Here is a 27,717-nt window from a genome sequence, read left to right as displayed (position 1 = left end):
CGACACTTACACGGTGATCCCGACTTTAATCTTGCTTTTGAAAGAGAATAGTTGAAAGTTTACTCGAGAAAAGTTTGAGCGCAAGTTTAGCTCATACATGTTTAGCCCTGCGTACAGGTCTGTGTGTTCCCGACATTATACGGCCTCCACCACGGCCCTGCAAAGGTCTGTGGAGATAACTGGCGACTCAGCGGTCCGGATCCGGACCGCAACGAAAAACGGTCTTTTGGCCGAAATTCTACTCTATCGGGGCAAAATCCTCTCCCTGCCTACCTTTACCTCCTAACCGACCCCAGAAATGATGCGATTAACTTCACCTAACGTCCAAAACCGCTCGTTTTCTGAAACATAACGTATTATCCGCATGTATGCCATTAGGAGGGCAGTAACGAACATCTCTACTTTTCACTCCGAATTTTAGGTCAAGGTCAAAAATGTGTAAAATCAGTATATCAGCCTTCGAAACATGTTCTGTGATAAAAAAGTGACGAAATTTACCAGTTTAAAGCAACTGAAACATATAGCAAACCTAAATTGGCGAAATTGCCATTCCGACTTTCAGAGTTATGGGCCTCCACCAAATTTGGTCAACAGAGGAATTGGCAGACCGTGAGACGGACTGACAGAGTGGTGACACAGGCAACACTGTGCACCTTAGAGGAAATTTCCTGGCGGCAAATGGGAAGATGAGAAACTTACAGGCAGGAGGGGAAAGTTTCAAATCGTAGCGGGAGGTCAGTGATGGACAGATATTATTTCATAGTTTTCTTCTTCAAATTAAAAACGCATATAAGGTTACAATTTCTCAAAATCGGCCGATTGACTGCCCTTGTACAAATTTATATTGACGAAGTGTAAACACAGACGTAAAAGATTTCAAAAATTGCATTTTCCACTTGCACCCGGACGATGCACAGTATGTGAGGCTACCCACAATTCTCCATGATCTGTACACCGAAGATCACTCACTTAACTGAAGCAAATTTCTTCTGTACACAGAACAACTCCGTCCATATTTCAAAATTCTGGCAACATAGTTCTGATTATCATAATTTTCTGATTTCTCACTGTGAGTAATGACAAGATCAACCCCTTTTCCGCGGAGGAGATAGCAATTTTGTAATTTTGTTGACATAGATTTTTGACAGCCATACACAATATTTTCAAGGAAACTAAGGGAATAAGTTGCATCTGTGTTGGCAAAAGAAAGGGTATGGATTTTTTTAATGTTCGTAACAAAGGAAATTTGCATGTCTGACAGGTGATATGATGAGACCATCTTAGTTGCTGATAACTTTATCTTGACAAGTGTGCAACTTTTAGCACCTCCACACATCGACTTCTCATTCGCTTTGCTCTTGAATTTTTAACATAATCAATAATTTTGGAACATAGTTTTAACAAATAATCCTGAACTTAAATTGTAAGTTAAAAATTGTTAAGAAACTGATAAAATTGAAAAAGCCTTTAGCAAAAAACGTCTGAGTGAACAAATCAAGGGGAATTGTGGGTAGCCTCACTTACTGTGCGATGACCCTTAGACGTCGACAGCTCTGTGTGGTTTGACACTTTGAGCTCGATGTCTGAGGCGCTGCGATAGTGTTACTACACAAATAACCGATCGAGGGTGTCGTCTTATACAGAAGGGTCATCAACGTGGCACCCCGTCGATTGAACCAGAAGAGGTAAAGATTGTATATCTTGAATTCACAGGAGTCAAAGGTCACATTGGAAAAGTGTAGAGGTGATGTGAACTTCACATTTTTCTTGTGGTAATTGGGGACTTCTTGTTGCCTTGGTCGTCGCCAGTCCCACAAGTATACACATAAACAATGATGCCACGTTAGTAATACCATAATAAAATTTTACACTCAGTCTGCTTCAAGTTGACAATAGCACAACATTTTGAATTTATCAAACTACTAGACTGACGAACGAAAACAAGCTGATAATATCATCATTATAAACGATATCCTACCAAGTGGCCAACTTCTTCGGGGGGTGAGGGTGAGGGATTTAATCGACGAAAACTGTGAAATTTGTAATATGTCCAATTCATACGAACACGTGCTTTTTAAATTGCAAAAAAAGCTAGGAAACTTATGGGCACAACACGATATACAAATCTCTGTAGATTTTCTGAATATATTAGTTTATAAACCTCTTCACGAATCTTTGTTGATAAGCTATGTCAATGTGATCATCCTACGCTGAATTTCACTGTATATTGTCTTTAAGGGTCCACTTCAGATATAAGTGGGTGTCTCAAAACGCTGCTATACGACTCATTTCAAATATACCTTCGTTTTATTTATATGACTCAAAGATCTAACAATTGCTGAAAGTTCTTTGTCTTCTAGAAAAACATTCGAAAAACTATTATACATCGCATGTAAACAAGCTATGTGCAATCTTGAAAATGGAAATAAATTTAAGAAAAAAAAAACATATTACAGAACCGTAAAAAATACCATAGCATTATTTTACAAGCGGTATAGCCACAAACTGATGACGTCAAATCGCCGTACACAAAACACAGATACCTTGTAATTATGGCACTGTGCATCGTGTATGTCGATTTGACATCATCATTTTGTGGCTATACCGCTTGTAAAATGATGCCAATACCATAATTTTCCTCGTCGACTTTGTAGTTTACTGCCTCTACTTTTTCTGGTGTCATCTTAGCCGTAGTCATCATCCTGTGTTCATCTAAGGAATACAGCGACTTTATTTCCGATATTTTTGAGATATTTTTTGAGATATTTTCGGTGTTTGAGTGCACGCAACAACATCAACAAAAGCAATTTTAAGACCGAGCTCAGAAAGTCCTCGCTTGGTAATCCTTTTTGTGACTACCCAACGACACCTTGGAGTATGCATGCCATGCCAAAGCTATGGGCACCGAAATTATCGGCAATAAAGTCGCTGTATTATGATAAAAGTTCACAATTAACTTTGGCGTGCGCATGCGTCTCTAAACCGAACATACCTGGTCTTAATCACTTGCATACACACCTTTCTGTAATCTAGTAATATATTCTTGGCTTTTCACACTATCGTTTCAGTTCATATTTGATGGGAAGATATGCGTGTTGTGAGGAATATATCCACCCTACAAGTTACAACAGCCACGCATGAGGTCTCCGGTATAATCACCGCAGCCTGCCAAGGACTCCAGAAAGGGTCTGTCTTTTTACTGAGACCCGCATGTTCCTGAGACATGTCTGCATGTACATGCAAATATGGTGACTTCTCACGGTCCCAAAACGCATAAAGGGTGTTCCATCATGTCGACCCTTAACAAAAACTTTCTCGAGGACCTATGTTTACCAGAAATATTTGCGTTGACACAGACAAACAAAAGCAATGACAGTTTCTCTTTGCGTATAATGCAATGTGCAGTACTTGCATATCAATCAAATGAGTATAAAAGACGATTGCAATCCCACAGTGAGTTAACGCTTCAATGCATTTCTCGCGATCTCGCCCTCTTGTTAGAACTATTTATATAGAAATTTCGCAAAAGACGAATATAAGGACTTTATTGTGGCAAATTGATGATAAAAGTCATTAAGATGACGTATGGGTTGAAGATATGAGTTTCGGCAAAAGACGGAGTTGAGCTGGTGTGGAGACGAATGACGCAACGTGGTGATATAATACCACTGCCGTGTCAGTCTGTGTGAACAATGGTTTGTACGGATTCGTATATGGCGGTAAACGTTCGCATATACCCCCCCCCCCCCCCCCCGGCGCAGTGAAACAACGTTCCCCTTGATGTCTGTTCCTGATACATACCTTTCCGGGCTTGAAGTTTACATTTATGCGGACAGATTCCCGGATAATTCAACAAGTAGTCTTGCCGTTGTTCCGGCTACTGGTCAGCTTGTTCCGGATCGAGACCTTGTCTTCAGTTGTCTTGAAGCACGGCCTGTGGAGGGACCGTGATACAAGCGAACAATCACGGCGTGTGTACACCAGACGCCCCTACGTGCAACAGGCCTCGGATACGCGTTATGATTGGTCATAAAAAAGATTGCAAAAGCGCCCAGCTGCTCTCTTCAATCGAACTGAACTTGGTCAGTAACAGCTCGAGAATGTCCGGGTCCTTTATGCAGTTTTGTACCCCAAAGCATTGAGATATTCAACTATTGTTTAGGATATTCAAATGCTATTGTGTCTGCTACCTACGCAGTGAAAGTTCCCCGGCATAGCTGATCACGGCAAATAAGGCTTTCTAAGGAAACTGGGCAGAAATTACAGGGGGGGGGGTGTTTTTTTTGGGGGTGGTTCGCAATTTTTCGAGCAAGCATTTTTGAAGGGTCAAGAAATTTGCATTTTTGAAGAGTTACGAAATGTCATGCCTTCCTTTAGGGGAGGGTCACCATTTTCTGTGAACTATCAGAAACCAAGATATGGTCGATATAGCGCTTCGTCTATATATCAAATCATAATACATGCGAGTCTATTAGATAAACTATCAACAATGTCAATTTCCCCCAACAAACTAGCTATATATGTATTTTCTATATGTTTAAAAACTGACATAAATGGACTTGATTAGTATGGGGTGGTTACAAGCACATATAAGTACAAGATATTTGATTTTTGAATTTCACCGAAAATGTGGATCCACAAAACACGGGCGGAGTCTGTGAGAAAACTATTATCAAGATTTTTTCAATACAAAACTAGTGTATAGCAATACCTGTGCATTTACAAACGTTGGATTATTGGCATAAATGTACTTAATTAGAATTGGGTGGTGTCAAGTGCATATGTGTACAAGAAATTTGATTTTTGAATTTCATCGATACAAATTTCATTATCCATGGGGGTCTATGAGAAAACTATGAATAATGTTTTCACTATACTAAACTACCTTACTCTGTGCTTTACAAGTGTTCGACAATTGATACACATGTACTTGATCAGGATACAGTGTTTGAAAGTGCAGATGTGAACAACAAATATAATATTGGAATTTCAGGGGTAAACCGTTAAACATTTTCCCTGGCAAAACTTTCTATATCCATGCATCTACAGGCCTATGTTAGTCAATAGTGACTTACAAGGCTACAATAAGTAGTGCAATTACAAGCCAAACTATCAATGAAAGTAAACATTACAGATAATGTCCCTTTTGAATTTGAATAGCCAATTGTAGAATTATTAATCGTGAGTTGTGATCTGTTCCTACTGAATTACTTGAAAAACCTAACATAAAAGGGAGGTTAAAAGTATTCTTAAAGTTCAAAAGTCAAATGAGAAATTATATTTCAATTAAGATAATATTGATATCGGGTGTGACATGCAGGGGTCACTTTTTTACACAGCAAAATTTGGGAGGATCACTTGTTTTCTCGCAAACATATGTGAAGGGTCGCTATTTTTCACGCCGCATCACGTTAAAAAATACCCCCCTATAATTTCTGTCCAGTCCCTGAAAAGCAAACGTTGATCTAATCACAGACCCTCGGAGGGTCTATGATCTAATACAAAGTATAGTTCCATGTGCCGGCAGCACTGCAAACGTATATGCCATGTTATTGTCTGCATGCGAAATCTAGTCTGGTCTGAAATTCGGTTGTCGGCGATAACACTGGACATTACTGACATGCGAGTCGTGTTGACGGGTTGGTGCAGGACTGTTGTTGGAAGGACTGTGATGCCCGGGTGTCGTTGAACATCGCAGAGTTCTCCATGGGGCAATTTTAGGGGTCGCCACCCTAGTTTTTTTTTGAATCTATTCATACGTTAATAACTGTAAACAGTTAATCATATGTTAATAACTGTAACAAAATAGTATGCAAATTATGCATTGATATGTAAATTATCAGCCCTCTGTTTTTTCAAGCTATGGAGAACACGGTATAGTAGAGTGGGGAACTGAGACCCCTTTCTGCTATATGTTTCAACATGAATTTCGGAATTAAAACAAACTTCAACTAGAACAGGTGAAATTCGTCAAAACTAGAGCTATTAAATGGATCTTTTAGAAAAAAAATACCCATTTAATCATTAAGTTTTGAATACTTATATTATTATGCTCCAAGCACATTTTATTCATATCCCGTAAATATAAATGATATATACAGCGTTAGCTTGCAACTGTACTGTCCTTATGGAAACCTCTCAAATCAGGACACCTCTTTATTAAGGACAGATCTGTTAAGCCAAAGTTACACTTTGAATAAAATGTTATCTGTCTAATAAAGACACCTCTGTCCCTGAAGGTAGTCCTTAATCGACAGGTTTCACTGTAGAACGTATTTTGTACAATGTATTGGCCAAAGAACTTGATACTGTACTGGGGAGAACGGAGAAAGGGCAGAAGTTGAATATTTGTATATTTAAAATATTTCTTCAACGCTGAACGAGTGAGAGATATTAGTTTTTTAAAATTCGAAATGACATTTCAGAGTCAAACTCCATTCTACTGACAACACCGCCTCTGGTCAAATACATGTAGTTGAAATTTTCCGTTACGGAACTACGGAAAATAGTCACGTACAGTACTTTGTAGCACGTCAAATCAGGTGCTCTGTCTGTTGCATTCATTGGGTGTGCGTATGTGTGTGTGTTTTTACTACTACAAAAGGAACGTTTTCATTCACTGTCTAAAATGTTTGGTTGGCAACTCAATGAAACCTTTTCACGGCATTTTCCAATTAAGATTCGATAGGCATAAGCCGTGATGATTTATAACCTACATTACGGGTTCAATCACACACACTTGCACTCTGTCTCATCACGTGACTAAAACTCCCGAAAACCTGCAAGTGAAAATTGAACCCATGCCATCATCAAGGCCAATATCTTACTCTAGAATTACAGTTTTTCCTTTCAGATACATGTAAAGGGGAGGGGTCGTTGGAACTGCTCTCAATTTGACAGGTGACCCATAGGACCAATGTAAAGACTGTACGTATCCAAGGTATGTTGGGGATTGATGATAGTTCTAGTCAGCTTAAATAGCCCTATGTACGATGCTGTATTTCCGGCGGTGTACGGCCTCCCACCACATAGCCACAGGCCGTATAATGTGGCAGTCACCCCCACCTCGGGCATATAGTTGGGGATTTGATAATAAGTCTTATAAAAATTTGTCAAATGCCCCACCCCCTGGGGCAAGACAATCTAGAAATTCCCCACCTAAAACAAGTAGCCTAAATTCCCACATTTCCCCCACTTAGGGCCTAATGGATTGGGCATTAATAAATTCTGCGCCTGTCCATGAACTGAAAGTGACCGTAGGGAGATTCAACACGAGGATATTACCCCGCCCCTCGGGCATAGGTGATGGCAAACACGGTCTAATCCCCCACATTTGTCCCGTATCGCCCGAGGTAGGGGTCGCTCTGGAAATACATTTACTGCTGCGCAATGCCGGGAACACAAAGCATCTACTAAAGCCAGTTATGTTGAGGTGACGCATCTAGATATTGTATATTAATTTTTAAAAATTGTTTGTAAACGAGAAAGCTGCACAGTTGAAGTTCCGACGACCCCCCCCCCCCCCTCTGTGTTAAGGCTGTATGCCCCTCGAAAGTGGAAGACTTAAATTTTGGCTTAAACTTTCCTTAAGTAATCTTTTAACCATTAATTCTCTTTCAAGTCAAGAACTTAAAATCGGGGGTCACCGTGCTAATTTTGGACTACTAGTAGAACAACAAATAACCGAATTTTGAAAAACTAAGCGGGTGAAAATTTTCTTACACCAAAAGCTTTGACAAATGGTATATTAGAAAAGAACTGTAGAAATTTGAGAGTCCGAATATCTGTTCCCGAGGCGCGTTGGTTACGAAGTTTACTTAAAGCAAAGGATCATGGGAATGTGCAGGATGTGCCGCCGCCATATTGAATTTATAGTGCTACTGCTAGTGACCTGTCCACGCATTTCTATCGCTTAATTCCTGAGACCTGAGACGAAAGAGAGTTCATTTGCTGTCAACTAATTTAAGAGGTATGGATGTGTTTCCTCAATAACACAATTTTTGGTTTTCGCCTCAAACTTCTTTCGTAGAAGTGCCGATTTTAAACGTGATCAAAACGATAAAACGTGCAGTTTCACAATCACAGGGGCCCGCCGGGGCTGGGGACCCGCCCAGTGTTTCGGATGAAGCATAGACAGTAGTCTATGGATGAAGGTACAAAGTTTGCGCCAAGTCTTGGAATTGGACATTCTTTTTGTAGATTTAAATTTGGTCCCCCATGAGATTTACAATGTAGCATATGCGTGTGGACCGAAGGCTCAATCGCCCCTTTTGAGGGACGACCAATGAATATGAGGAGGGATCGCATTTACGTGTCAATTGTAACAATACAGCTAGTTTTCAATCGGGATCGTACCCACAACATACGGCATCAGTTACCTAGCACTTGTACCAGGGCTTTCTATACGTCCTTGCTTCTACGTTGACCCCGACGGTGGAACTCACGGGACGGGTATGATACCCAGACCTATTAAAACGTACCTGTTTCCTTTAGATACCTCTTGATAAGAAGACTGCAGGAAATTTATCCCAAGAAAGTACAAAATTGTGTAAAAGCGCACATAATTATATTAAAATGAGAAAAAAAAAATTATTGTATGAGGGGTTTTCAAACAAATAGTGTCATATATATCAGATTACTTAATGGTAACTCATGCTTTAAATAACTTTCCTTCTGCAATTTTAACGTACGTGTTTTTGTTCTGCACGCTGAGTGCAATGGAGGTTGAAAAATGAGGCTTTCATTCATACTTTGTCCATGTTCATTGTTTAACCCTTTTCCTGCCAAGTCCATATTTCACTATCAGGTCAAGATGGTTAAAATTAATGAAACAACATATTCCATATGGTGTATTTGAACATAATACTGTACATTTGAAGGCTGTTGAAAACATAAATACTGTAAACTTGATGTTTTTGGACTAAAGATGCTATAACATACCAAGCCAAGCGGGTGAAAATACGTCATGTTTTGGCTCAATACCGCTTTTTACTGACTTGGCTGATGGGGAAGTAATAGTCTAAATACTGTCTGGCAGGAAAAAGGTTGATTGAAATATTGATGAGCTATTAGCAGTCTTGGAATGTCGTATGGCAAGAAAGTTGAAATTATATGTTACAATCAGGTGCAACAGCTCTTAAGAAGTATGAATTGACTTCCGCAGTAACTCACACCAGATTTTCTATCTTTGGCAAAACTATAGAAGATTCCATGTGTCATTCAAACATCAACAGCATGTATATTACTTGTTTTTTCTCCATATTTATTTTGATTTTAGAAAACTAACAAAGCCCAAACAGCGATGGAAATCTCTGGCCCACTAGACAAACAGCTAAGCACAGAAGTTGATGAAGTGCGAAGTGAGTATGGTACATCACAGAAATGAGTAATGGTTTCTATAGGGTCTATGGATACATGGAGTGTTCCATCATACCATTAATTTCACTGTAAACTGTACAGAAAAATGTTTCTATGGTCAATGATTTCAGTGTCAACAGCGTGCAATCCTGGTCTACTTTAGCAAAGAGGTTCTCAATTATCTGAATTTATCATTTATGTCAATGGGTTATGGCAAAACAATTGTTTAATGGAGGCTAACACTGATTCCTTGAAAATAACATAACATTTACTTTTCATTACATTTACAGCTTAAAGAGCCAGAAGCTGTAGTCTATGATAATTTTCTTCATGATTTTTGTTTTTAGCTCACATTTGGTTTACCAATGTGAGGTTATGAGCTGAATCAGTTCATTTGCATCTGATTTGCATGTCTGTATATTTGTGGGTATGTGCGGATGTCCGTCACACACAAAGGCTCCCATACCGCCAAAGCTACCATCTCAGTATTTGATGTACAGGTAGATACAGGGGTTGAGATGTGAATTTGTTCAAATGAACACATCAGTGTCAAAAATGTGCAAATGAGGTAAGAAAAAGTGAAATCCTGCAAATGTACAGGAGGCATGCCATTGAGAAACAGGCAAACTCCACTGATCTTGACTCATTTCCTGTCATTGTTTATGAACTGTTACATATTAACTGACCAGCTGCAACCATAGACAGTAGATGGGGAAGACCGTTTATACTAAACTAAGAGGGGCTTGTTTCTGATATGCATGTTGCTAAAGTTGACCTCCAGTACCTAAAGTTAGACTTTAATTACTTTTGTCATTCTTGTTTTTCTGGTTTAAATATTTCTTGTCGTTTTTCTGGTTGTACTGTGCAGAAATCATTGTCATAACATCAACGTAGAATTTTCCTCCACTGAACAGATAGAAACAACATTTATTGTTGATCATTGGTAACCCATACTGGTATATACCAATTCTGATCAAATTTGAGCGACACCGTATAATTGCGGTATTTTTTTTAATGGGAACGACTGTTTCTTGTTCTACCCCCAAAGCATGTTGAGATACACGGTATTCAGTTTGTCAACTCAACTAGTATACCAGTATGTCTAGGCTGGATTGTCATTGTTAAACAGTGAATTATGGACTGGACTTTCCATTGTAAACAATAACAGTGTATACCTTGTGTTGACAAGCAATATAGCTGGTGTGTCAACATATTTTGGGATAGTAGAACAAGAAAGTGCACTCCAGATCTACTAGACAATTGGTGTTGTCTCCAATGTTTCTGGTAGAATTGGTGGATGTCTATACAGAGAATTGGGTGAAATGATTTGTGTGTTTTATTCAGGGTCTCACAGGATACGAGAAAAGCAAAATCTACGAAAACAGAGAGTAAAAACCAGTGATAATGAAGATGAAGATGAAGACGATGATGATGATGACAAAATCGACCATCGGAAAATGAACCTGACAGTAAATAGATTAATGAAGATGGAGAGAGTAGTTATCCACAATTCACCAGAGCTTCGGGCGCAATGGCTTAAAATGAAACAGCTCTCCGGTTTCTCATCAGACAAGGAATTCTTAAAACATTTGCTCGATATGGAGAGGCAGAGACTAGGTTTAGCTACAAATAGGTAAGCTATTCATTAACATGTAATATCTCTCATGTTACAGGAGTTGCATTTTTTGATGTTGTTTCCGTCATTCAATTTTATTTTGGGGTCATTGTTACATTCTACTCACAGACTATATGTAGCAAGGGTACTTGTTGAGTTAGAATTAAATCACACGTTACTGTAATCTTCCTCATTGAGTGACAAACAAATTATTGCAGCCAAATAATTTTTAGGGGGTCTTCTGCATCTAAACATTGCATATGCTTGTCACACACATTGCACCAGCTGGAATACACGTATGTAACCATATATGTCTGCCATTTTTAGAAACATATAGGCTTCTCATTATTGACAATGTTTTTTCTCAATTAAGTTGGAGGACTTCCCATGGGTTTTTCTGTTCCAGGGAATTCTATAGACGGGTGTGTCAAAATGCAAGAACATGTCATGGCAATATTGTCAAATTCTTGAATCTTTTACAACAAGCTCAGAAACAGAAGGCTTTTGAAAATATATTAATTTCTTATTACTTTCTTATTACCGTTAGGAATTTCAAGAAATTCTAAACTGAATGACAGAGATCATGACTCATGCATTAACAAACTTCAATAGCCGGCAAAGTTTTATGCTATAAATATCTGTTTTGTGTTATGCAAAGGCTATTTGTATAGTTGTAGTGGAGGCCCTCTTTCCAACGTTAGTCTTACTGCCAGGTTTGTCTTGCACAATTTTTCATCCAGGGTATGTAAATGCCTGCATATTTAATGCATTCAAAAACATTGCTTCTGAGATATTACACAAAGAAATTTCAATGTTCATAAAAAGCTGCGGATTTTTTGACCAGCAATTGACAGTGGACAATTTGGCATGCAGCTGTCTCAAGATCTTACACAAGCATAGGGCAAACATACTGATTTGTATTTATCATCATTTTAGCAATGAAAACATACACCAAACAGTACCGGCATGTATGGTACACAAGTTGAACGTACGTAGGTGTACATGTACATGTACCAGCCCAAGGTTAAAATTGCAATAGTTACACTATTTCCCTGCATATAGGTCCATCCAACCCATTTCAAACAGTTTGAGATACACCGAGTTTTGGTGGTGGAAGGGTTGCTGTAGATTCCAAGTCTATAATGTTAGCTTCAGGTTCAAATTGAGAGCATGTAAATGATAGTGATTATATGTTGTTGCAGTAAAAAATTCTAACCTGCAGCATTTAGAGCAGTCCTCCTGCATTTTTTATTCTCAGTAAATGATCTTGACAATCAAAATATATTTTAACTTTTGGAATGATTTAAGACAGAAAAAAGGTAGATTCGCATCTTTCTAACCATCACAGCATAATTCTTGCCAACAGCAATACCACAGAGGGCACAGACATTCCTCAAGCTACATCTCCAGACAGTAATAGCAACTCAGATGGAGAATCACATTACAAAGAGGCTGAAACTGAAAAATCAGACACGCTCAAAGCTGAAACATATGAAACCGATGCAGCAAATAGTGATACTGTCGTGGAGAAACCAGGAAAAGTGGTACCCAACGGCACAAGATTTCCAGCCAGGAATGAGAGGAGAGCCGTCAGTGATGTAGGATTGCCTGGATCATTTAGCTGTAAAGAGTGTGGAAGATGTTACAAGACATATGGAGGTATTCTAAAGTTACTTTCTCTCCTGACATTGTTTTTAGTCCCCACGGACACCGTCCGGGGGGATTTATAGGTTTGGTCATGTCCGTGCGTGTGTGCGTGCGTGCGTGCGTCCGTTCGTTCACGCAGATATCTCAGAGATGCCTGAAGCGATTTCATTCAAACTTGGTACAAGGATTACTTCATATGTCATACAGATGCACGTTGATTTGTTTTGTGATACAATCCAATATGGCTGCCAGGCGGCGATTTTTATTACGATTTTTTCATGTACAGAGCCATAATTCAGGCATGTTTCAACTGACTTTATTCAAAGTTGGTACAAGGACATTGACCAATGTCATAGATATGCACATCAATTTGTTTTGTGATACGATCCAATATGGCCGCCATGCGGTCATTTTGTTACAATTTTTTCTTGTACAGAGCCATAACTCAGGCATATCTCAACCAATTTTATTCAAACTTGGTACAAGGACATCGACCTATGTGATACACATGCACATTGACTTGTTTTGTGATACAATCCAATATGGCCGCCGTGTGGCCATTTTATTACGTTTTTTCATGTCCAGAACCCAGGATTCTGCCCACGCTGGTCGGCGCTGGTCGCTATAGCAACCAGCACTCACAGAAGTCGACCAGAATAAAATCTCAGCGTCCGGCACTATTGTTTTGGTCATGACACGACCCTTTCATACTCTTCCGAACCTTTAGTGTTTTTTTCGGCGAATATCAAACAAATGGGCGGTGAAAGTAATCAAAGCTAGCCGATATGACAGGCAAAGAAACAACTGATAATGAAGCAAAGAAAATCCAGAGGTGTGAACGATTACTAATGCTGGTACTTCGCGGGTTCAGCCAGGCGGCTTCCCCGGGTGATGGTCGCTATACTGCCGCATTTTTTTTGAAGTATCACCGCTACCATTGTATCAGTCGTGGTGCCTTTTGCAACATGCCGACTCACCATATTCACACATTGAAAATTTCTGTCTATAAAGATCTTGAGCAATAGTTTTGGTCATCATTCTCCCCACTGCTTTGCAAGAGAGAGGTTCCTATAGTTTACAACTCTACGGTATTCTTACTACGCTACTGACACCATGTCTCTGCTGAAGTTCGTTACGTCCACCAAACGTACCGCAACGCCCGACGAAAACACCGACCCAGCTCAGAAGAAGGCCAGAGTCTCTATTGAAGAGAAGTCGAAGTCACCCCGTAGCCGCCAAGCTACCACGTTTCGCTCGGAGTGGTTGACTGGCCGTGAGAGTTGGCTGTACTACCGTCCTGGTGACGGTATGTACTGTAAATTCTGCCAGAAATTCAACAAACGACCTTACGACCGCGACACATGGAACAAAACGCCGTGCAAGCGACTGAGACTCGGCAGCATCAAAGAACATGAACAGACCGCTGCACATCAAGACGCGATGAAGCGTGAACTTTCGGCCGTAACATCTCAGAACATTGCCGAAGTACTACAGCCCGAAGTTAACAACGACGCGATCTCATCGGCATTCAAAGTCTTGTACTTTTTAGCCAAGCGAAGAATTCCCCACACCACGAACTTTGAACCTGTACTAGACCTACTGACGCAACTCGGTTTATCCGTGAAAGATGATCTCCGCGTTAGTAAAAGTGCTACGTACTGCAGCGACAAGTCGATTCAAGAAATGCTAGGTATTCTGTCATCGGTGCTCGAGAGTGATACGATTGAAGAAATGAAGAATTCGGACTTTTACTCTATTATGCTAGACGAAACGACTGATGTCAGCATCAGCGAGCAGTTGACTCTGAACTGTAGATATTTAGACGCGACCGGTAATTTATCAGTGAAGTTCTTGAAACTTATTGAACCACTGAAACCAGATACCGACAATGAACAGAGCATGACACTCGGGGCAGAAACCATCACTCGGCACGTAACGAAGTTTTTGGAAGAGAATCACCTTGACTACAACAGACTAGTGGGTATCGGCACCGATGGGGCAGCAGTTATGACGGGCAAGAAATCAGGAGTGGTTCGACGCTTACAAGATTCAGCGAAGTCGGCGATTGGTGTACACTGCCTGGCCCACAGACTTCAACTTGCTTCGTCTCAAGCGGCACGCGATGTACCTTACATGAAGCGGTTTACTTCGATATTGCGGCAGTTTTATGACTTCTACCACAACAGCGCAGTTCGCATGGCCGGACTTCACGCGATCCAGACAACACTGAATGAGAAACTGTTAAAACCGCTCGAGCCCTCGTCGACAAGATGGTTAAGTTTAGAAATTTGTGTCACCCGTCTCAAGGACACTTTCGTTAGCGTTATGCTGAGCCTGGACAGAGAGGGTGAAGAACGCGGCGACGCCAAAGCTGTTGGTTTGCAGAACCTGATGTCGTCATGGCGATTTATTGCTACAATGTTGCTGATGTGCGACCTTCTCCCACATGTAAACAAGTTATCCAGGGCACTCCAGGCCAGCGAATTTGAACACAGCACCTCGAAGCCATTGATCGCGTCCACCATATCAACGTTAGCGGCGATGAAGACTACCGACGGCGCTAATTTGCAGCAACTAACCGAATTTGTCACCGGCCTTGAACAGAAAGACATTAACGTGAAGAAACGCAGTGATGACAATGATTTCTTTCGGACCCAGATCAGAGAACGATACATCGACATGCTGGTTAACAATATCGCGCTTCGGTTTCCGGAAGTCGATGCTGGTGTACTCGGACTCTTCCACGTCTTTGATCCGCACAGCTTACGCAGTTCTACTGAGCCGTCATACGGAAATGATGCCGTGAAGCAGTTGTATCATCACTATTTGCGTGCCGAAAATCAACTTAACAACGAAGAAGATGCTGTCAACGAATGGACTAGCTTCAAGAAGTACGCAGAAGACACGCTACTGAAGCAGACAGATTTGAAACCCGGTGTCATCGTCGACTTGCTGTGTACTACCCGGCCTTTGCAGTCCATGTTTCCAGTGATCACCCAACTCGCCAGAATTTATCGCGTGCTACCGTGTCACACCACAGACTCTGAGAGAACTTTTTCGCAGATGAAACTGATCAAAACTTTGCCTCGTAATCGCCTGAACCAGTCCAGCTTAGACAGCCTTGTACGCATTGCAGTTGATGGCCCTCCTGTCGACAGCTACAACTACACTTCCGCCGTCAAAGTCTGGGCAGAGAAGAAACATCGCCGCATTTATTCCAAGTAAAATTCTGATGATGATCGAGCTGTTTGGTGTGTTCATTCGAAGAACTATTGAACTCTAAACATTCTGACACGTCAATGTTTTCAGTCATTGGCTTTACTGAGATCAGATACCTGTAAATTCAATCGTTTACAAGCATACATTTGCACGGCCGATTTTCTCACAATTTCTCGGAAACACAACAGTTCTGAATTTATTCTAATTACATTTATTTCACTTAATTTCATGAACCTTCTGAGAAACATTCAACCCATCTGCTTATTTTATCTTTATCAGACTGTATGTCTATGCCAGTGTATTATGTTTGATTCAGTGCCTGTGTAAATTTTTGTTACTGCTGAATAGTATTAAAAGTAAATAAATAGTGAAATCAAAGCTGAGTTGTCTTCTTTGTCCTTTATTTGGAGCAATAAAAATTGAAAACATTAAACCTGTTTGATTTACTTGCTTTGGTAAAGGTACCCAAACCACAGTCCCTCCAAAAAATCATGGTGGTAGAAGATGTGGAAATGAATATTTAAATCTGATGAATATTAATTAGATCATGAATATTAATGAGCGACCAGCAGTCAAAAATGACTTGGCAGAACCCTGAGAACCATAACTCAGACATGTATCAAGCAAATTTATTCAAAGTTGGTACAAGGAGATTGACCAAATTGGTAATATTTGTCATACATATGCATGTAAATTTGTTTTGTGATAAGATCCAATATGGCTGCTGTGCGGCCATTTTGTTATGATTTTTTCATGTACAAAGCCATAACTCAGGCATATTTCAACCGATTTTAATCAAAGTTGGTACAAGGACATTGACCTATTTCATACATATGCATGTTGATTTGTTTTGTGATTAGATCCAATATGGCCACCATGTGACCTTTTTATTACGATTTTTTCATGTCCTGAACTACAACTCAGACATGTATCAAGCGAATTTATTCAAAAGTATTTTTATCAAAGACCTAATGAAGAGGACTCTATCCTCTCTGAGGACCTGTAATCAAAGCACCCATTAACAAGTGGGGACTGTTTCATCAACGATGACTTGTGTTTTAAAAATTTTGATACTGGTCTCATGTCTTAGGGTAAACCATACTGTAGCTCTATAAATTGCTCAATTCCCAGTTTGTTATTTTATCATTTAGTCCATATGCCATGGGTACAGAGATTTAGATGCTCAAATATTTCTAAAACTTTTCTGGCCTACCGCTTGTGGGGCTCATTTTACAGCTCTTGGAATAAGAAAATTTTGAAAGTCATTGGTTTTTTTTGAAAATTGAAAATTTTATTTTTCTCTGTAGAGTCAATACAAGGATGGAGGATATTTTGAATTTCAAATATCAGTAAACATTGGGTAATTGTTTCTCTCGTACCAAAATGTGCACAGTTACCATTGATTTCCATTCTTGTTTTGGTAAGAGAATGGTTGGAAGTTTCATTAAGGAAAGTTTGAGCAATAGTTGAGTTCAACGGTCCAAGTTTACAGAGCGTTGTTGAAGAGTGGACTATACAAAAATGTTGAAAAAATTTCTGTAAGGTCGCAGAAGAAAAGAGGCTGTTATGTTTCAGCCATTTATTGTCTTTTCTTTGTGTGTGCGTATTCATACCTGCATTCAATACAACTGGGCTGAGTTATATTTGTCCAAAACACCTCAACAATGTATTGTTTGTAAAGAAAACTCTCATTGAACCAGGTATAGCCGAAATATCTTTCCCTCAATACTAACACTGATGTACCTATGCTTATGGCCACATGATTGACATCAGTCTGACTCAAGAACTGTACATGTATCTGTCTCTGTCTGACTGCCTGTCTGTCTGTCCGTCCTCCAGGCTTATTTCTTCACATAAGAGTCCACAAAGGCAAGAAGGAATTCAAGTGCACCCACAGCGACTGCAGCTATGAGTCATACTACAAGGCCAACCTGGAGAAGCACATAGCCACCGTACATGAGAACAAGCCCCCGCAGGTCAAGAAGATGAAGTGTAGATACTGTGGCAAAATGTATAGAAAATGCAGATTAGAAATACACATTCGTTCACACACTGGTAAGGAACAGATGAAAATACAGGTCTTTCAGCTTGACTGTGAACAATTGCATGTTCATCAACACGTTTTCATCTAAAGTACACACAGAATGTGTTGATAAGCCAGTTATTAAAGTTGCTGACTCATTTAATCACTGGTTAGAAAAACACAAAAGTCTCTCGGTCTTAGGAAATACACCCCCTAAATTGTAAGAAAAACATACCAAGGTGTTCTTGTCCTGGCAGAGACCGATGGAGTTTAACCTCTTTCAAGTAACAGAAAGGCAAATCACAGCTGTCTTTCCTAAGATCAGAGAGACATATATAATACAATAAATATAATATCAATAAATACACTTCATGTAAGAACTAAAGACTCTATGATTTGTGAGACGTGGAGTCTGAAGATGTACTCCATGAACGGTCAGACGTTCACATCATGAGGCAGGATGATTTGAATTGCATGTACACTCCTTCTTCCCTCGTTTTTCTTACAGGTGAGAAACCATATTGTTGTGAAATGTGCGGGAAAATGTTTGCCAGTCAGCATGACCTAACTCGGCATCAGTACAGTCTTCATTCGGTTGGCTCACCCCACGCGTGCACATACAACTCATGTGACGAGACCTTCAAAACCAAGACACAGCTGCAGGAACATGAGTGCAAGGTCCACAGGGGCACAAAGTTTCCGTGTCCGGATGAAAAGTGCGGTAAGGTGTTCTCCCTCAAACGGTATCTCAAGAAACATATGACTACCCACTCTGACACGAACAAGAAATACGCCTGCACGTGGGCCGGTTGCACGAGGGCCTTCCGGGAGCGTCGGAATTTGAAAGTTCACTATTTGACGCACACTGACGAGAAACCGCTCAAGTGCAACTTTTGCGATTTCAAGTGTCGGCAGAGAGCGTCAATTAAATGGCATCTCAAGAAATGCCAACAACAGAGGAAATTTTTGGAGCCAAGAAAAGATGGAAAGAAAGCTGTAGATCAAGTAGATGTGTGCAATCTGTGCGTTGGAAGTGCAACTCAACAAATGTGTTGTCATTCCAGTTCAAAAAAAATGGACACAGACAGTAATTATAACGAGACAGCTGTAGACAGAGCGCCAGGGCAGGTACAAGTAATACAGACCACTGAGGTGGAAAACAGTGCTTCGATGATATCAGAGTCGCCAGGGGCCGTTCTCTCTGTCACGAGCAAAGCAGGGCTGTGTGGCGACGCGCAGGACGCAGACAACTCTGAAATCAGCATGAGTGTTGTGCATATCTTAGTCAACATGGACAGCACCGAACATTCGGTACAAGTTCCGACAAGTAATGGGCAACACAGCCCAACAAACACTCACACTGTGCAGCAGTTGCAGACTGTCGTCAGCGACCCGTCAGACGAAGTGGCCAGTGCGGCCGCCACCCTGCAATCGATAGCGGTGCCATCGGCCACAGACAGTAACAATGCAGAGACCACTCCTGGTGGCAATGCCACTTTACAAACTTTGCCAGAGCATGTTGTCCCTTCAACTCAAATCTCTCTTCCGGCAATGCAGGAACAGTATAACAGAAATCAGTATTCATACCCATATGTTCGGGATTTTTAGTTCTTTACATACTGTGTGACTGTCAACCTTTTCAAATTGCATGTCAGTATACAATATAGATCATCTGATTGAAAATAAAATTCAGGTTGAAACATGTTTTAGCCAATGCATTTGTTTATTATGAATGTAACTGTGATTATTTCTTTAGGCCGATGTAAGTAAATTCTTTGTTTCACGTCCACTCAAAATTCTGAAAGGTAGGTGGGCAAGCAGTTAACTATCACACGCGAAAAAAATTTCATAGCAAAATCAATTTCCCTCATTCGACAGTTTTTTCATACAACATGCAGTGACTATATGCTTCTGACGGGCACTGTTTTACATCATCACATGGTTCAGTGGCTGTGATATGACTGCTTTCAGGATGTGTTTTGTCGCAGTGTAAAAGGCATTGCTTAGGTTTTGATGCAGAATATCACAAACAATGGAAAATTCAACAAGAAAAGTATGTGCCTTGTTTTCTCTGGAACTCTCTGAAAATCTGTGCTTGTGTAGATGCAAAACAAAGATTCTACTTACTCGGGCCTGAATATTGTGATCTACTCATGATTCAACGTGCAGTTGGTAGGTAGTACAATGCTTCATGCTGACTGACCTCTTATGAATAAATACTGTAAAATATCTAAAGTACACAGCCTTCTATCTCATCATTGTTCTGTATGGTTGATATTCACGGTTTCTGTGATGAGGCAAAATTGTAGAGTCAGCAGGAAACTTGATCAGGGTTTTTCCAAAAGGCATTGACAGTTGAGGGCTGTACTTGTTTTGACAACACTCTATTCAACTGTCAATAACCATTTGTAATGGCGTTACATTTGTTTACTATTCAACCATGCCAATTATGTACCAATATGCTAATTAGTTGCAACCTCTCTAAATTTCAAGATGCTATTATCTGAGTGTCTTTATAAAGTTGCACTGTTATTTCATAGTATTTATTACAAGCTATGAACAATGATCAGATATATACATATTCAAATCTGTACAAGTTCACAATTGGTCTGCTGACCTTCAAAACTGGCTTTCTATTAAGTTGCATTCAGAAGCTTTCTATGCAGTTGCAGCACAGGGTGTTGTCTACATGTCCTTCCCCAGGGGTGGGTAGGTGTTTCGTTGTATCGCTAATAAAGATGTATTCTACCAACCTCTGGTGTTTCGGTCTTAACTTAGCACTGCCCTGACAATTTTGCGTAAACGTTTAATCACCATGCTGCAACTTTTATCTTATGCGTTTGGTCGCCTAATGAGCCAAAGTAATAAGCAAGGATTTACTAATCCGTGGACGCTGTCACCAGATTATCACCGGATTAACTTTGACAAAGTCAATAACGAACGCACCAGCAAGGTATAACTGATTCTTGTGTTATACCTTGCTGGTGCGTTCGTTATTGACTTTGTCAAATTTAATCCGGTGATAATCTGGTGAGAGCGTCCACGGATTAGTAATTTACCCTTGATTACTTTGGCTATTAGGCACTCAAACTCATCAGATAATAGACGCAGCATGTTGATAAAACGTTTACACAAGGTTGTCAAGGGCAGTGCAAGACCAAAACACCAAAGTTTGGTAGAATATATCTTTATTAGCGATACAACAAAACACCTACCCACCCCTGGGGACGGACATTTAGACAACACCCTGTGGTTGCAGTGAGAAATAGCAAATGTTCACTCTACCCTGACAGGATTCAGAACAGAAATAATTTTGAAAAAGATAGCTAGTGATTTAGGATTATATCTTTCTCAGAAATAGGCCAACTACCATTTTCACCTAATGGTGGGTACATCTTACTCTACACTCATGCTTTACATTTTCTTCTTCGTTGAAGATTTTTTCTGAGATATTTGTGACAGTCTTCAGCACTGAAATGAGTTACTTTGTCTGAACCAACAGCAAAGTATCTCATGATCACTTTCAATGAACAATACATGACTCTGTCAAAATTATAAATACTAGATTGAAGCTTAATTTGTGATTTTGGAGCTTCAACTGAAAAGAAAATTGTTTCTTCAGCAGAGCCAAATTGTTGGGAATGAAACCTATAAGGTAATGTGTACATTCTGATTTGGAAAAGAAACACTTATCTGTCTCATCAAGGTGAAAATTAAGGTCAGCTTAACAAACATATATGAGAACACTGAGCATCTGAGTTATTAGAATGATCTGACCGCCCGGATGCACATTCGAATCAATCACGAAATGAATAGCGCCCTCAAGTTGTCTTGACGTTTCTTCGTGTTTGGCCGCCACGGTGTATTATGTGTGTTCGAAAGAGGAACATCCTCGGATGAGAGAGCTATATGACGTATATATACACAGGGATGTACATATAGGTAAAATGTAACGAATTTACTTTTTCGTCGACATTTACGAGGTTTGTGAAGTTTCGTGCGACATGTTCAAAAATCTTTGGATTTTTAAGGGGCACCCAAAGATCTGAAACAAGTTGATATCTAAAATCAGACGGGCCGGGCACGGCCCTCACAAAGCTGTCCACCACATAATTTTTTTCGAATCTGCTAATTTCATTTCATTTAATAGCAGGGCTGGTGGATACCTGGCCTGTACTAGAGGCTGTAATACGAGGCACCCTCAGACAAGCACTGGTTTATGTGCCGCGACTTAGTCCGTGTTCTGTAGGTGACTGGACAGTGCACCGAAAAGTATATGAATAAATAAATAAATAATTAAATAAGTAAATAAGTAAATGTGTAATAGATAGGAACGTATTGAACGAAATCTGCAAAATCAAACAACAAACCCTGGTTGATTATTAGTACAATTTTTTGAGGAGGGGGGGAGGGAGTACACCCATAGAACGGTGAATGGATCCCGACAAAATCTCCAAACATCAATTGACTTCTCATCAGAACCTGAGCCTCCCTCCCCCTCATCAATAAAAATTGGAGTAAATGACCTGAACTCCCCATCCCCCGATACGCATGACGTCATTCAACTCTTGCGAACATGTAAGCTTGATGACCCGGTTTACATGTACCTCGAGTCATCAACCCAAGCTTTAAGAGCTTTGGTTTCACAAAGCTTGTAACTTCAGTGTAAGCTTAAGTCTGCAGTACTGTGGGTCTAGTTTCCAATTCCCAACAAAATTTCTAACTATACATAGGTAGATGTGTTCATCCTGTACTGCACAACGCCCGTATGTAAATTGTGAGGAACACAACCCCTGGGATAATGGTACAAATTTGTCGGGGAACGATGTTCTGCCAGAGCAACCAACCAATCTCCTATCCTCCTGGGCCGATGTCATTGTATGCCATATTCACTCCACAAAACTGTGATTATGCCTTTAATGATAGACGATACAAGCGCATACAGTCGGATATCAAAACGATACTGTCCGGCGGTTATCAAAGTTTGCCCAGTTATTGAACGCAAAATTGAAACAATCAAATTCCCGTCTGCATTCGGGCCCTGCCAGAGGCGACGTGTTTATCCTTTGAGTATCGCCTATAACACATAAATTTCACATTCAGTTTTCTTTTACGAATCAAAATGTGAAAGAAGGTAGCCGACCAATCATTTTCATTGACCGGTATCTTGTTTACCAAAGCAGCCTTGTTGAAATTTCGAAGCCTAAAAAGAGAGTTGTTTCTGGTCAGCACGCGGATCGCTTGAAAGCCTTCTCACGCAGCCACGGTCCTGTGGAGGGACCACATACCCATATACGGGTATATTTAGATTACAGGTGACTGCATACCTTTAATGAAGCTAATGAAGCTGGCGTGCTTTACACACAAAAAAAAAACTTTTCCCCGGCCACCTTTCAAATAGTAACCAGGATTCTACACAACATGAGAAACTTAACTGTTGACTAAAAGTTTAGAAAGCGCAGACCGAATGACTGGAACTAAAACATTTACATAAATGTGTATCGTCACCCCAGTTTTCAAAGGACGCATGACCAGAAACAATTCTAAGACAGTGATTTTCGGCTCTAATACCACTATCAAAAGATGTGTTGGACTGAAAAATTCCACTCATTCACTTTAACGATCTTGCAAATGAACGTATTTATTGTCTTTCCATTCCAATGTACTCTTACAGAGCGTGAAAACTTGTTCTCCGTCAAACGGGAATGATGTATAGCCAAGCTGCGAATGAGCTTAAAGCCCCTGTAGCTGTAACTCTTGAAATTTGTTGACCTGAAAAAGGCTTTCTATTTTCTCTGGTTTTCAGTAAATTCTACAAATTTAAAGGATATAGTACTTTACTACTGAAAAATTGGACAACAAAATTTGAATTTTAACCGCTATTTTGATTTCCTGCCATTTTTAAAACAAAGAAACAATGCATATGATGTCCCAGTGGAAAACATTCAGCACTATGCATTATGTTTGACTACTCTGTCGTTTCTGTGAACATGCCGGAAAATGCCGAGAGAGTTTGACCGGTTAAGAAGGGCTTGACTACGCAGTTTCTGCGTAGTGAAGCTTCATTACGTATTCATGGTGACCCCTGGACAGCTGTCAATAACTTTGGGGGCTTTTGTCTTTTGGCCTGCTTTGCATATGCGTCGTTGGACACGACCTGCCAATCACCCAGGTAGTCAATTAAACTATTAATTGACTGTTTACCGACCCAATTAACACTATCCAGCAGTATCAGTCATATTTTAATCGCGTGGTACGGGTTGGCACAACGTAGGAATGCGTGTATTTCTGTGTGTACGTTTCACTTGTGGTGTTGTTTGTACCATCGTGTGTCCTTGTTTCACCTACAGCATTACCTTCAAGGTGACAGGCTTACTATTAATGTTCAGTATCATTGCACCGAGTTCTGCCCACGGTGAAACCACCTGTTTTGCCTACTAATTACTGCCCGTCGCTGCCCGTCCTGAATGTAGCCTATCTATAGCTACAGTAATCACATAAATCATTATCAGTTTTGATATATACTCCTAAATTGTAAGTTTGATCAAAATCGAGACCACATTCAAGGGCTATGCAGACTGTCCATGTAAGCACACACAGTGACAAGAAGGCGGCAAACACCTACTCACCAAGCACATCGAATCGGCGAAAAGAAGCATAAAAAGCTAGGCTTATCGCCAAAACAAACGCGCCAAGCGCTAACAAAAACCCAACCAAGCGGCCTTTTCAGGGCCACCAATACTCCAAAAAGGGAACTACCAAAAAATACGATAAGATGACATAGAACACACAAACACTTAAAAGAAATAACAAAAATCGTACACATAACAAACAACTGAAACACAACATTAAATACAAAATAAACAATCACAGTAACGTAACAGAAAACATGGCCGTGGAAATAAATCAGCTATTTCCAAAGAAAAGCCGACAACAACATGAAATTCAACAACAACCTATCATCGCTCAAACTATGAAACTCCGAAAAATAGTACTAGGCAAAAGCCTTGAAATTCATTCGGACACCAACAAAACCAAACAGAATAAAACCACCTCAGGATTTCAACAAATAAAGTCGTAAAATGTGAATACGCTACATCGTGAGACATAAACAATCGCAACACACTAATTCAAGGAAAAGTCAAACTGGACTCTCCGAATAACAAAAAAAAAAGAAAACAAAACTTGAAAGCTATCTGAAGCTGCTAAACTCGCACTTCTAGAGATACCCTTTCAAACAAGGAAACAAAACATGTCGCGTGCCAAAAGAATCGCGATAAACCAGCTTGCAAACATTGGACAAATTTTGGGAAATAACCCTTCGACAAGGGTCGGTTTTTCGTTATTGTCAACACAAACGATTACGTACTCGAATGCGAAAGGCAATTACGTAACACTCAGTATTATACACAACAAGCCAGAACAAACAGTAAACAAAGTAAATGAACTATTAATTAAAATGTACGAGAACAAGCACATCAACCAGGATACTTGTAAGTATCTTGATCCAATAAACATAAAATCCGTACCCCGCAGTGGTACTTATTGCCTAAAAATTCACAAACCTCCGCAAAAATCTAAAAGACACACCAGTCAAAACAAAATTTACCGAAGTAAAGAAATATAGAACAAACAAACCGAACCACCAAACGGACTCACAACGTGACCAAAATTAATATACTTGCCTCGCTAATCGGAAAGCAAGACCACTAAAATGCATCAAATAAATTTTCACAAACACAAACTAAGGAAAGAATCTACACTGCGACTGATGAGAAACCACACTCGGGTTTCGAAACGCAAGCGTCAAAGGGCGACTCTATCAACTTTTGTAACAACATAGGTCCGGCTGCGTCTCGCCATAAGCTTTCCCCACACAAACAAAACATTACCGTACACACACTAATCCAAACTTCTCTACAAATATCCAAAGCGAAACAAACATTTCATTAACACAAACAATCGGATAAGAATGTAGGAACACATTTTCGAAACGAATCAAACACAAACTCGACACAAAAACATTTAGGATAGTTAGGTGGGGAGCCTGTTTCACATTTTTTACATCTCGCTATACTGTCTATGATTCTAAAAATAAAGTCATCTGCCACTTTTTCTGTATACGCGGTTTGGCAAAACTCATCTCTTCAATCGAAAGTCGGGCGATTTCATGGTTCTTTGGGGCACTTAAGTGTACGTCGAATGTAGTTACATTCGCGATGTTTTATTCGAAAATTATTTATTCCTTCAAGGGCAAATGCACATAATTTATGCTGTTGGAAATACTGGCCGCTCATAAACAAGACAATAAACTCAATATATGTGCATTTTTACTTATATTGTCAAAGTACCACCGACACCCACAAAAAACCAAATGGTTCAGTCCAGGTATTTGCAACTCTGCCATCCGACTGGTCAACAGGAAATCAACCATAGGTGTCTTTTGGCACGCGTATACGCCAGTCACCTAGGCGACGGTAATCTGCACCACTTATCATCATCGGGAAGGTACTCCTCCCCTATAGCACTGGTGATCCCACCCTCAAGGCACTGCGTCATTCGACCTAGCATTGTTATTGTAATTTCCTGCATAAAATTAACAGCGAGGTCAACCGGTCAAACTCTCTCGGCATTTCTCTCATGGATTCTAATGCATATATACATGACTTACAGTGTTTTTGCTTTATTTGCATGAGGGCGCCATTTCATGTTTGGGTAAACGTTTATTATTAATCTTGCTCAAAATTGCACATGCAGTCCCAGTGGACAGTTTATTCTACTTGTATAAACACCCCTCAATGAGTACATTCCCATGAACTTGTTTTCAGCTATTGGGCCTTTAAGGTAGTATGCACCTCGAAAGTGAAAGACTTAAACTAAGACTTAAACTTTTGCTCAAACTTTCCTTAATGAAACTTTCAGCCATTACCTTACTATATCACGAATAAAAGTCGGTGGTCACTGTGCAAATGTTGGTACTAGAGAAACAAATAACCAAAGATTTACCCATAAGTAAAATTCAAAATGGCCGCCGTAATCCCTGTGTTAACTCTATAGAGAAAAAAAATGAAATTTTCGATTTTCGAAAAACTAAGCTGGCGAAATTTTCTCTTATAGCAAGAGCTTTAAAATGAGCCCCCACAAGTTGTATATCAGAAAAGAATTGTAAAAGTTTGAGAGTTCGAAAATCTGTCCCTGAGGCGCGTTCTACCTTAATACGACGGGGAGTGCATTGTCCCTCCATTCCGCTAGTGTCTAAGCAGAACCAAACGACATTTGAATTATTGTTACCAGAAATACCTCCTGCCAATTTCAAACCTCAAAATACATTACAGGATTGTTTCAAAAAAAAAGCCAAATTCGACTGCTGGTCGACACCTATCAAACCTGATTAAAGGATCGGAAGACACTCAATAATTCTAACTTGAGAAAACATGCTTCTGAAAACACAGATTGCGATAACCATCTTTAGATTTTTGTAAATTTTGTAAATCCATAAACTAATAAAAGATATATACGCAGACAGTTCTTTCTTTCTTCTTTCTTTTTTTTTCTTTCTTTCTTTCTGAAGATATCACTGCCTAACAAACAATACAAAGTTGGTGGGCAAAGTGATTACGATCGGATGACTTGCTCCGTGCACTTGCGAGAGAGAGAGAGAGAGAGAGAGAGAGAGAGAGAGAGAGAGAGAGAGAGAGAGAGAGAAGCGGTTATTGCTAAATAAAAAGTACAGAAGAACAAATTTGGTCTCAAAGGTAAGTTTTCTTTTAAGGTGGTGCTGTATTTACCAACACAGTTTTCAAAGCAATATTTCTGAGCAAAGATGACAGGAAAACGGAGCTCCCTCATACTAAGT

General features: G+C 39.9%; 1 protein-coding gene and 1 long non-coding RNA gene across 3 annotated transcripts; both read left to right on the top strand.

Annotated features, from left to right (window-relative positions):
- The first annotated feature begins 585 nt into the window (after nucleotides 1–585).
- Nucleotides 586–3,451, top strand: LOC139119163 (uncharacterized). The gene is made up of 2 exons (XR_011548856.1): nucleotides 586–734; nucleotides 3,069–3,451. It is a non-coding gene; the product is annotated as an uncharacterized lncRNA (long non-coding RNA).
- Nucleotides 3,452–7,826: 4,375 nt separating this feature from the next.
- On the top strand, nucleotides 7,827–19,565 carry LOC139119162 (uncharacterized). Of its 2 annotated transcripts, none has more exons than XM_070682828.1 (6): nucleotides 7,827–7,969; nucleotides 9,278–9,359; nucleotides 10,702–10,990; nucleotides 12,339–12,631; nucleotides 17,678–17,893; nucleotides 18,370–19,565. In XM_070682828.1, the coding sequence occupies exons 2-6, from the start codon at nucleotides 9,302–9,304 to the stop codon at nucleotides 19,467–19,469; spliced, it is 1,956 nt and encodes a 651-aa protein (XP_070538929.1). In that variant the 5' UTR covers nucleotides 7,827–7,969; nucleotides 9,278–9,301; the 3' UTR covers nucleotides 19,470–19,565. The 2 variants fall into 2 exon arrangements, with proteins under 2 accessions (XP_070538929.1, XP_070538928.1); XM_070682827.1 differs by having other exon boundaries at nucleotides 12,321–12,631.
- Nucleotides 19,566–27,717: the final 8,152 nt, after the last annotated feature.

The sequence above is a fragment of the Ptychodera flava genome, chromosome 19 (genome assembly GCF_041260155.1).
Source record: "Ptychodera flava strain L36383 chromosome 19, AS_Pfla_20210202, whole genome shotgun sequence".
Lineage (NCBI taxonomy): Eukaryota > Metazoa > Hemichordata > Enteropneusta > Ptychoderidae > Ptychodera > Ptychodera flava.
The sequence above is the reverse complement of the archived record's forward strand: the minus strand, read 5'-3'. Positions and strand labels throughout refer to the sequence as shown.

Bases quoted from the DNA above. Each gene is read 5' to 3' on its own strand.
- LOC139119162 (XM_070682827.1), top strand. From the start codon at position 9,302: ATGGAAATCTCTGGCCCACTAGACAAACAGCTAAGCACAGAAGTTGAT. The intron at 9,360-10,701 runs GTGAGTATGGTA...TGTTTTATTCAG, and splicing joins AGAAGTTGATGAAGTGCGAA to GGTCTCACAGGATACGAGAA. The intron at 10,991-12,320 runs GTAAGCTATTCA...TAACCATCACAG, and splicing joins CTAGGTTTAGCTACAAATAG to CATAATTCTTGCCAACAGCA.